General features: G+C 36.0%; 1 protein-coding gene across 1 annotated transcript; it reads right to left on the bottom strand.

Annotated features, from left to right (window-relative positions):
- Positions 1-910: 910 nt before the first annotated feature.
- LOC107828013 (transcription factor PIF1) lies at positions 911-10,468 on the bottom strand. The gene is made up of 8 exons (XM_016655263.2): positions 9,841-10,468; positions 8,852-9,737; positions 4,587-4,685; positions 4,422-4,487; positions 4,263-4,328; positions 1,886-2,269; positions 1,438-1,516; positions 911-1,097 (listed from the first exon to the last, which is right to left on the bottom strand). Exons 1-8 carry the CDS (start codon positions 9,927-9,929, stop codon positions 1,093-1,095), a joined length of 1,674 nt encoding a protein of 557 aa, XP_016510749.1. The 5' UTR covers positions 9,930-10,468; the 3' UTR covers positions 911-1,092.
- Positions 10,469-11,690: the final 1,222 nt, after the last annotated feature.

Here is an 11,690-nt window from a genome sequence, read left to right as displayed (position 1 = left end):
TGAAAAAGCTTTATGACAAAACTAATGAATCCAGAACAAAAAAAACTTCAGCTATTTGAGTACTGAACTTTTTACAAATGAACTAAATAACTTCAGCATCTTATCCAGGACAAAAAAACTTCAGCGTATTGCCTTTGCTACTTCAGGCCCGTCTACTAGAATGCTGAAGTTTTGTGTGATTAACTTTGTTACTTCAGCCCCGTATGCTGAAGTTACGCGAAAAAGTGAGTACGCTTGCAATTTTTTTTACAAAGCGGACACAAGTTAAAACGTGACCCAAAAAGCGGGTAAAGATGCAAATCCCCCAAAACACAAAAGCAAACAAAAACACCATAGGAGCATTATGAATTCGCTCACCTCCCAAGCTAACACTTGCTACTACAACTCAATTCCACGCAAGCCCCGAACTAAGAATTAATCAAATAAGTTGGAAGAACGCGTCCGAAAAGCAAAATAAAATTTACTCGCCAAAAATAACTCCAGAATACCTCATGCACGGGGTATAAAATGGAGTTGTCGATGTAGTTTCACAATGAATTAATGGTTGATTTGCATCCCAACTTAAAATGATGATCCGAAGTATCTACGAAATGATTTGAGCTTAACGACTGTGGTTCGTCTTACCTTATTTTTGCAAGGTGGTAGTTGTTATATCACAGAAAAGTAGAGAAAGATATGAAGCAATGCAGCTGATGACTGATGTGCGCCTCATTTTTGTGTACCAGAGTGAGAATTATCATAAATATGTTTATGATCATCAATGTCTGCAGCAGTTAAAAGGGGCAGCGCGCACATAAAATTTGGGGTGAACAAGAATCATAAGCCTGGAAATGCTTAAAGCCTCTTCACCGGCTGAACATCTCTCTTATGCCGGATCACTTGTGATGTTAAACGCTGGCCACAAATTATATCCAAATGCCAAAATGGGAATTGAGATTTCATGGGCCACAATATATAAAGCAAACTGAGTTTTGCAGTAATAATTACAAGTTAGTGGTGCTATATTTTGTATCAGCCCGACTGCAGCGGATGTTCCTCTTACACTACAAAATTTAGTTTGTGAGAAGCTCTTACGTTCTGGCCCTCAGGTAATCAACCTGCAAATAAATAAGTAGTGAATAAAGTCCTAATTTTATGCCATTGAAATACTGCAGGAATGTCCACTTGCACCAATATGTTATTCTCAATGCCAGAGAACAATTGAGTTCTATCCTTATCCTTATGCTGCTAAACGCATATATCAGAACATAAGCCCATCAACAATCGTGTAGAATGCGCGCATATATCAGAACATAAGACCATCAACAATCGTGTAGAATGCATTTTTTGGCACTATGACAAGCAATTTTTTTCTAGTTTCATCCCCTTAGTTTGTTGCATAAGAACCACCCCATTGTGGTATATATATGAGCTATAAAATTTGAATGGTAAGCTTACCAGATTGAGGATTCCCTGGATTTCCAACTTCTTTGCTGCTGCCGGGTTTATTGTAACCTTGCTGTTCTACTGCCTGATTCTGCATTTAAAAGCTAAGCATTAGGCATGACAGGTGAGATCATTAGGGAAAACATAAGGAGAATATCAAAAGGCTCTGGTGGATGGCTCCAAGCTGCATCCATCTTGTAGGTATTCACTTAATAAAACTCGTTTTGGCAAGATTGTATCTAGCAATAAAATATTCTAAGAGTAATTGACCTATGACCATGGTGAAAGTAATTCCTCATTGCAAGATGAGTGGATTTGTAGCTGGTTGTTTCTACAATGGACATATTCATCACAATATGCAACAACTAGACTTTTCAATGGTGGTTGACTGGTTTCTACATGAACATAGTCGGCATGATAATAAATGAACTAAGAACCAAGTCGAAGAAGAAGGACTTGCCTGCGGTAATTGCACTTGTGCCTGGTGGAGACCAAAATGCTGTTGATATGGATCATTAAAATTCGGAAGTCTTGGCTGGTTGGGATTACGTGCTACAAGTGGATTTAGCATTGGATCTTGCTGACTTGAGGCTTGCATCCTGGAAGGATCTGGTACTGGAACTGGTGGCAAATGAAACGGTGCCATAGGAAATCTAGGACCCATTTGTGCTGCTGCAGCTGCATTCTGCATCGCTGCACCCGGCAATAGAGGTGGATATGGAACCATTGGCCTGTTCATGCCAATCTCCATACCCATTCCCACCATGCCCATTCCCATAGCTGGCATGTATTGCTGCATTCCAGGATACATCATCGGGACCATGCCGCATCCCATGGACATCATCTGCAGACAAAAGCAGATATGATCAAACTATGTTCTGATTTGACTAAAAATTCTTTTTTAAGATAACAAGCAGGACTGTATCACCAACTAGCTTCAGCATGCATATTACACAACCAGAGATAAGTTTAGAAATTATTCCATTGACGCTGAACATATGTAAATCAGCTCAGACCAGCTGCGAGCTGAAAGCGCAGGTCAATAAGGAGAAGGATGAACCTTATTTTTAGCAATGAATGCCGCTTCTACAACAGGAGAAGGCAGTGAGAATATGAGGGGAGAACTTTTAGTGTTCACGATGTAACGCTGGAAGATATTGTGCATTCAAATATACTGAGCTGAATAACATAGGTTTCTTGTTCCAGCAATGGTATTAAATTGAACATTCAAGTTCAACTAAAATTCAGTAATAAGGCTTCAGCACCTTCATGGAATTTGAATCAAGAGTGTGCTACAACTAAATTAACCAGTCAGCTCCACATAGAGTAGGGTTTGATTAAAAAGGAGTATTTAATTTTCACAAAGGAAAAAACAAATTTTACAAGGTGAACCGCTCTTTTGGGGCAATGAATGGAAGTACGGAAGAATTAACACCAGAATGGAGCCAAACAGGATTCTATCAAACATTTTTCGGCAAAAGCACTGAATGACCTAAAAGTGGCCCAGTTTAGTTAGCCCTGTCCTTAGAAAGTCAACATTCAAATTTTGTCAATCTTATAGATAGAAGCTGAAGAAGAAGACTTGGAGAATAACAACACGGGTCCCTTCTCTCAGTAAGTCAACATACGACTTTTGTCAATCATATAGAGAGGAGGAGAAGTGCAATCTCTTAGCAATAAATTGTTAGAAACCAGATAGCAGTGTGGATATATAGTGAACATTAATATACCTGTATACATTAGAATTTCGGAATAAACAGCATAAAATGAAAATATAGAATCGGAGTTATGGCCATACAAGTCTCTAATCAAAACACAAGCAGCGTTCGCGACTTCATTTAAATAAGTTATACGACAGTGAAACAAATAATTTCGTACTTAAAATAGCATAAGGGAACACACGTGCGCGCCGGCGGGGCGTGTATGTCCACATATATACATAAAATGTATGAAAAACGTAATGTAATTTGATGCATAGGGAAGGCATGGGTAATATGTTTCACTTTTACAAAAATCTGGTGCTGAAGAAAAGACGAGATGAGTTAAAAATCTGGTGCTGAAGTAAAGACAAGATGAGTTTTGTTTTTCATTTGGGACAATACAAGTAGGAAACAGACTTAAGGCTGTAGTACATGACTAGCATGCAAGTTTTTAAAATTTAGGCAATATCCAAAAACTCAATTAGTGTTATCCACATACTGCTACTGATAAAAAGTGTCCATATACTGCTACATGAATTACAAATGCTGGTAATTCAGATTCTACATTTCTTAGATCTCGTACAATTGCTCCATTTGACTTTGTCAGATGTAATTTACTTGAGAATGTGTAGCGCTGCGAAATAAGGATATGCTGATTGACCCAATTGGCGTTCTCAATAATCTAGTTACATTTACTACTTCCTATTAATACGATAAACAAGAAAAAGTGTGTTATGCCAAAAGAAATGCTAAAGTTTGAAGACACAATGCCAACATAATTATAACTTAGCATAATAGAGAAAAAAGGATTACCATATATAAACTATAAAATAAAGCAATGACTAGCGACTTGCAACCGAAAATGTACTAATATTTACAGTAAATAAGCTTTAGATATTTATAGTAATATCTTGACTTAATATTATTCACATTTAAGATGCAAGTAATAAAAAATGAGGTTCTTGAGGTGTAAATCCAATTTTCTGGTGCTTAAGGGTCAAATATTTTTTAGGACTAAAGAAATTATTCCCTCTTCAGCAAGGACTGTCAAATTCCTTTACTACTAAGAAATCGAACAAAAAGAGGGTTGAGAGGTATCAAGAGGCAATACACAGAGAGGAGTGTTAATAAATATACCTGCACTTGCAATTGCAGTGATTTCAAATACTCAATTGCCTCATCCAGCATTGAAGCTTTGTCTGTCTGAAATTCAACAGAAGATTAACTTGAATATATTAAGAGGACAGTAAACTATCTGTTCTAGACATTGTAGAGAACTTAAAGAAGAGGTCAAACCTTGTTACAGCGTGGTATCAGTTCCTGCAGAGCCCTCATCTTCTCATTTATTCTGTCTCGACGTCTCTGTGTTGATTGGTGCATTGGCATGTTAATTAAACAATCAAACAAGAAAAAGCAGTAGAATTATCAAAATCCTCAAATAAACAATTCCACAATACATACCCTTTCCGAAAGATTATGGACCTCTGCAGCACGAGATCGTTTTGTAGACGTTGAACCACGTGCATGCTTCTTTGTATCACCAGACCCAAATTCAGCGTCCTAGGGCAGTTGAGATATAAGTTAATGAAGCACTAACAGTAAAATCGGGGTCATCATAAATCTATCAAAGAAAAATACTTGAAGCAGACTCAAATGTTCAAAATAAGAACGATTGGAACATCTGGTCTGCTTCAGAGGTTTGCAGTTATATATGATGTGGTAAGCTCAACAGGAAGCAAGAATTTGTTCTCAACTTTCAGTATTTCTTGTCTTTCTCCCGCAAGGCAAGGCATCACAAATGTCAAAGTTAACAATCACAGAAATATTTACCATGATCTCTCAAAAAGAAAGATCGCATATGCTTTCTGGGGAGGAAAGAAGGTAAAAGTGGGCCAGCTATTCCCAGTGTACCTCGACCATCACAACTTCTTTTGAAAAGTTCTTCCTACCTCCTCCTTGTAGTTATTAATTTATACTTCAAAAAATCATGACATTTTCTTGGCATTCATGAGTTCTCCTTTGCCCCCAGTCCTCGCTAAAGTTAGAAAGTGTTTCAACTTCAATATACCACCCTTTTTCTCTTTAATCAACTTCATTTTTTTTCCTGGGAAAATAATCGATTTTACCAATTACTCATAGTCTCATTCTCTAGAATCTAATCAAGTGGCACTAAAGCTGCTAAGTAATACACCGAGGCAGTAAACAGAGGATAAAGTGAGAAATCAATGTTATTAATACATCCAGAAAAATTCTATGACTCTGCTTGGAACAAATTTGTTATCCTGCCAGAGGAACAAACAGATAAAGAAGTTGCTCATAGGTTCACCTGGTCAACTTAGTACACTCTATACAATCTAGAATCAGGAAAAGCCACAAGGAGCTCTGAAGTGAGTTTCACCAGATGTACTGATTATGGAACTGATGAGGTATCTTGTCAAAACAGTTATGCAATCCTGCTGAGGCCCTTTCAGACATTTCAAAGTTCAAAGAGAGCTAACAAAGTTCAAAGAGAGCTGAAAAATAAATGAATTTCTATTACTTTGGGCAGAAGTCGGATCAATTCGGTTGCAAAGGAAGTTCTACTCTGTCAGCTCAAAGTTGCCTCATTCGACCAAACTACCACCGCTGTTATTTGTAATGTGAAACATGCAGAAATTAAGTGCTCCCTCCGCTCCAAATAGAATGATAATTATTTTCTTATCAATAAGTTAAAAAAGAATAGCACATTTCTAAATTTGAAAACAATTGAACTTTTCGTTCTACTCTTAATGACAAGCTTTTATAACCAAACAAATATTATGGTACGTTTAAAACCATAAATTTCAAAAGTCTTATAGCTCAACAAATGCTTATGTTAAAACCACAAGTTTAAGGTCTTCCTTTCTTTTTTAAATTTTGTACCCAATCAAATTACATCACTCAAAAATTGAAACCGAGGAAGTATACAACTAACCGTGCTATATTATTCCAGCAGACAAAGAATTCGATTTCATTACTCAAATGGTCACTCAACTATTCAAAATTATCTAATAAAGTCATTTTTCTTTCGTTTGTAACAGAAAATTCACTTACCTATGCTTATTGCACTCAGAAAGTCACTCAACTAGATTTCTCAAACTTTTGATTGCCAAAATACCTATTTTACCCTCTAAATTATCAACTTTTGCCTTTTTTTTTTTTACTTTTTTTTATAAGGTCTTTTGCCCCCCCCCCCCTTTTTTACTTTTTAATATTATAATTTGTTTCTCTTTTAAATTTATGTTATGGACTTACCTAAACAATAAATAAAAATAAATTTTTTTTTATAAATTGAAAAATTATATTTAATCATATATAATATTGGAATAATAAAATATTGAGCATAGTAAAAAAATTCTTAGATCAATTTGTTCGTAGTAATAATCTTAATATTAACAACAAAAACTCAAAAATTTATTTACACAATTAAGAATGAAAGAAAATAAAAAATTTAAAATACATATCCCATGCACGTAATATAAAAAATAATTATTTAAAATAGAGGTATATTTTATAATATATATTATATATTCTTGAAAACTATGCTCAATTATTTTATTATTCCGATTATATATGCTAGGAAACTAATTTTTCATTTTTTTTTATAGTTTATAAATAAAATTTATTTGTTCTATAAATAAGTCTGTAATGTAAAATAAAAAGAGAAAAATTATAATATTAAAAAAATTAAAATAAAAAGAAGACAAAAGTTAAAATTTAAAGGGTAAAATAGGTATTTGACAATCAAAAATTTGAGAAATCTAGTTGAATGACCTTCTGAGTGCTTATAGGCATAGTTAAGTGACTTTTCTATTTCGTTAAAGATGAGTTTACCAAATAATTTGAAATAGTTGAATGACAATTTAAGTAATGGACTCATCTCCGAGGCAACTAGTTCACATCTTTCCTTTACTTTCTCATTAGAGTATAATTCTTTTCCAAGCTGCCCCCAACTTTTCCAAGTCCCTTATGGTAACCAGCGAGGACTTATTTTTACCTTGTCAAACAAACTTCATTCATTAGATTTACTGATACTACTTAACTATTTGCAGCGCTGCTGTATTAAATTAAACGTTATCTTATAATTGGCCATTTGACCCCGAGGTGAAGGAGTGGAAAACAAGACTTAAAATAGTTTAAGGTGGTTATAAAATATTCCTTTTATTTACGTACTAGTATCTTGGTACTCATGAAACTGGGATTTTAATTATTGTGACTGCTGGGTCACCAAAAGGTCAGCACACCACAGAGTTAGGCTGATTTCAAGGAAACATGAATACAGGTACAGCCCCCTCTGAAGCCGCCCTGTTCCATGGTTAACACAGAATGGGACAAAGTGGAACAACAGTCCAAACAGTCCCGTGACTTTACGCTTAAAATGAAACCAAAATAAAATCCTTGTTGAACAATCTGGAGTGTTCTTCACTACTGGAGGTGCGCTGCCACCTATTACTCTCTTCGTTTTATATTAAATGAGGTACTTTCCTTTTTAATTTGTTCCGAAACAAATAATACATTTTTAAATTTGAAAATAATTCAACTTTAAACTCTTTTATTTTACCCATTTACCTTTAAAGAGAAGTTTTTATAGTCACATAAATGTTATGGTCCCCCAAACTTTTTATCCCTTAAGCTTTTAAGATCACAAGTTTGAAAAGTCTTCTTCTTTTTTCTTAAACTTCGTGCCGAGTCAAACTACCTCATCTAATATGAAACGGAGGGAGTACTTAATCCCCCTCCCCCTACCATGATACATTTTTTTCTTTTTGCTATGTTTAAAATGAATTATCAATTTACATACTCCCTCTATTCCAATTTATGTGAACCTATTTCCTTTTTAGTTTGTTCCAAAAAGAATGACCATTTCTAAATTTGGTAACAATTTAGCTTAAACTTACAATTTTATCCTTAATGAGAAATTTTTTTAATCACATAAATACTCTGGGTCCCTTTTTGACTTGTTTAGGACTACAAATTCCAAATATCTTCATTTCTTCTTAAATTTCGCGCCCAATCAAACAAATTCGCATAAATTGAAACGGAGGGAGTATTTAAAATAATTTATAACAACATAAATATCTATAACTTGATTTAGATCATAAATTTTAAAAATAATTAATGTATTTCTTTTTAAAAATTGAATGCCCAATTAAATCGCACCACATAAGTTAGTACGAGGAACTAGCATCTTAGAAGTACTTAAAATATTCAAAGATTCTTTTTCGAAGAACAGGTACTCCTTCCGTTTCAAATTAGATGGTGTACTTTTCTTTTTAATCTGTTATAAAATAAATGACACATTTTTAAATTTGAAAATAATTCAACTTTAAACTCTTTATTTTATTCATTTTACCCTTAATAAGTAACTTTTGTAACCACAAAATGTCATGATCCCACAAAATTTTTATACCCCTAAACCTTTTACGATCTCAAGTTTCAAAGATATTCTTAAAACAATTTTTTTGGTTTAGTGATTTAGACACGTGTCACGTACTATGACACTCAAATGAACCACAGCCACAAATAATAGGCTCGCAGTACGTCAAGCATAAGCAGATGACGTGGCCAATGAGAAAATCCCTCCTTGGGCTAAAATGCACCGTAAGTTGGATATTCTTGCGAGCCACGAAAAACGACAGCGCTTAGACAGGTACAGGTGCGAGTAATTGGGAATTACAAAGGAAGAAAACAACAAATTAACTGCTCACCTCATTCTGACCATCCCCGTCGTCCGTTTCTATTCCTTTGCGTTTCCGATCATTCGATGCCGCAGCCGTCGGTGTCGCCAACGCCGCCGTTTCCGACAGCGGTGGTTCAGCGCTGGCGTTTATACTGTTTCCTGAGCCGGGAGATGACGTCACCGAAAGCTCACATGTTGTCGCCGGTTCCCTAATTGCCGTTGACGCAGTCGCAGTTCCGTTGACATTTACAGCCCCACATGCTCCATTTCCGCCGGGAACCGGTACTACATTATCCGCTACCTGTGAAACCCTAGATTCAGGCCCTGAAATTGGAGTTTCGTTTGAGTCCACAACCGTTGATTCTCTAGGTGACTTGCTCGAATTTGACGGACCAAGTTCTGACCTTGTTCGACTAGGCAATCGCGAGAAGTGTCCGAAGTTCTGGAACCGATGTGAGCTTTCAGTGCCGGGACGTCTTGCAGGAGGAGGTATAGGCGGTCGTGGAGCCACTGCAATCGGCGGTGCAGGGGATGGATGCGGCGGAGGTGGACGGATCTCCACCGGGGGCGTACGGATTTCTCGCGGCGGCGCAGCGGTTGTAACGGTTGCGCTCGGTGTGGAATAAAGGAGATCGGCGTAAAGATCACGTTCGAAGGAGGAGGAGTCATCGAGTGGGTAGTGAAGCCATGAGGCCATCTCGTCCTCCTGCATAAACAGTTGCTGTGGTGTAGTAGTTTCCTCTACATGTCGGATCTCTCTACTGACAGCTTGTTCGGAGGGAATAAGCGCATCACCGCTGCCACCTCCGCCACCGCCGTTGCTAATGTGAGATTTCTTCAGAGATCTTTGATTTTGGCTCTGCATAACCACTTGTCCATTATGCCACAATAGTTCCATGATATCCTCTTCCGCCCTGTGAAACCATTAAATTAAAAAAGAAGAAACTCTTCATTCAATCACAAATCAGAAAACCTTTCATTTAAATCAAAAAACATTAAAAAGTGCGTAAAGCTTACATTGCAGACTTTTTAGGTCTGGTAAGACCAGAAGACGTAGGAATAGTGTAGTCATCATCCATATCAAACTCAGGAACTGAATGATTCATCTTATGCAGCTCAGCTTAAATTTCCCCGAAAACGAAAATTGATCAAATTTGTAAATCCACTACACAGTCGGCAACAACCAGTCCAAAACTCACCATAACACTCGAGTGTAATAACACCGCTCATAAATCTACCAAATCCCAATGATTCAAAAAGCTTCTTTAACCTCCATTTATAGAAGACAGAGTTAGCTCAAAAATAGAATTAAAAAAAGCAACCTTTTTGGTACTCTTTAATATGGTACTGTACTCTCTAGCAATATTTCTGATATGTTGGGGTTGAAAATGGAGAGACACAGAGTATTGATTGAGAGCAGCAGAGAGCGAGAAGGTGGGCGATTTTGGGCGTGACTGTGAGTACTTTCCTCTTTCTGTTCTTTCCTTTGTTTTCTTTTCTCTTGGGTATTTGCCTTTATTGTTAATGTCCTTTCTGCAAGAGAGATAAGGTGCTCCTCTCTCTTTCCTCTCTCGCCTTTAATCTTCGAATAAAAATAGGAAGGAAAAAGACGAAACTGTTTGTTGACACTATTGCATCGGACACAGTCCTTTCTCTGTCATATAAACACAATTCCCCACCTGTTTCAATCAAGCAGCTTATCATCAACTACTCTACTACTTTCTACTCTTTTCTCCTCAACTTGGATCTTTTACATTTTCGCCCAAATAAAGGAAAAACACTTGCAAATGTGAAAAAAATATGGAAACTTTGCAATATACGTAGTAATTTTAGATTGGAAACCGACTCAAATTTTCATGTTGGTTTTTGAATCAGCTCGTTTAAAGTTTAGTAATTTGTCTAAGTTGATGACTTCGCTTGATTATGTAAGCATATTTAAAACTGATTAGTGACAGAGCGAACGCTTTGTTTGGATGCAGAGCCGTTGATTTGTGGGTGTTTGGTGGGGCCCACACTAGATTAGCATTTGTACGGTAGTATCTATAACATTATTAGGTAATAAGATAAACCCGATAAAGACATAATATATAACTTCATATTTGGATAATTTGGGATTTCCAACCATCATGTATTATTAAATGTATACATACTTTAATGATTAGAATAAAAGTGCATCTATCACCAAAAGGAGTGTGATAATTTATGTTGTACAGTCGAAGTGTTATGTAATGCTCCATAAAATAATCTGCTAAGTACATGTCTAAGATACTCTTACCGTTGCTTATTACTTGAAAAAATACCTTTAATTAATCCTTAAAAGTTTAAAAAGTAGTGATTGCTCTGTATAGTAGCATTATCTATTGTGGATGGTCCAAATATTATAAGCTGATTCGGGCGGGAGCAGTCCAGATTTATTTGTTTAATTATAGCTTTAAGCCGAAAATGACATCTAACGATACCTGTCTCCAATTTAATATAGGTGTTTCATGGTCAAAACGGATTTAAATACGAGATAGAGCTAATTTATTCATCTATACTATTTATAGTGTCCGTCTCTTAAAATAATTATCTTGATCTCTAATTCTTTTGTTGATATCTAAATATATTATTTTCGCATGGTTCAACTCCTAATCATTAAAATTTGATACTAAGTAATTGGGTCCTTTCATCATCTCAAAACGTAAAGTACCACCTTTTTTCTTCCTTTTTAAAGATATGGATACAGTTGAATTTGTCAAAGTCGTGTGAAATCAAAATGAGGAGCGTGGTTGAGAGTGTAAGCTACTCCTTGCTTTCGTGCTATAGCATAATTCTTAGGATATGTCACTGAAGCTAGGTCCAAGTATATCGAATATTATATGCACACG

Source organism: Nicotiana tabacum, chromosome 22, assembly GCF_000715075.1.
Source record: "Nicotiana tabacum cultivar K326 chromosome 22, ASM71507v2, whole genome shotgun sequence".
NCBI classification, from domain to species: domain Eukaryota; kingdom Viridiplantae; phylum Streptophyta; class Magnoliopsida; order Solanales; family Solanaceae; genus Nicotiana; species Nicotiana tabacum.
This window is presented reverse-complemented; position numbering and strand designations above follow the sequence as displayed.

Excerpts from the sequence above, each read along its gene's own strand:
- LOC107828013 (XM_016655263.2), bottom strand. The coding sequence starts at position 9,929 with ATGAATCATTCAGTTCCTGAGTTTGATATGGATGATGACTACACTATT. Across the intron at positions 9,738-9,840 it reads AGACCTAAAAAGTCTGCAAT|GGCGGAAGAGGATATCATGG; the intron begins GTAAGCTTTACG and ends ATGGTTTCACAG. Across the intron at positions 4,488-4,586 it reads TCCATAATCTTTCGGAAAGG|AGACGTCGAGACAGAATAAA; the intron begins GTATGTATTGTG and ends CAATCAACACAG.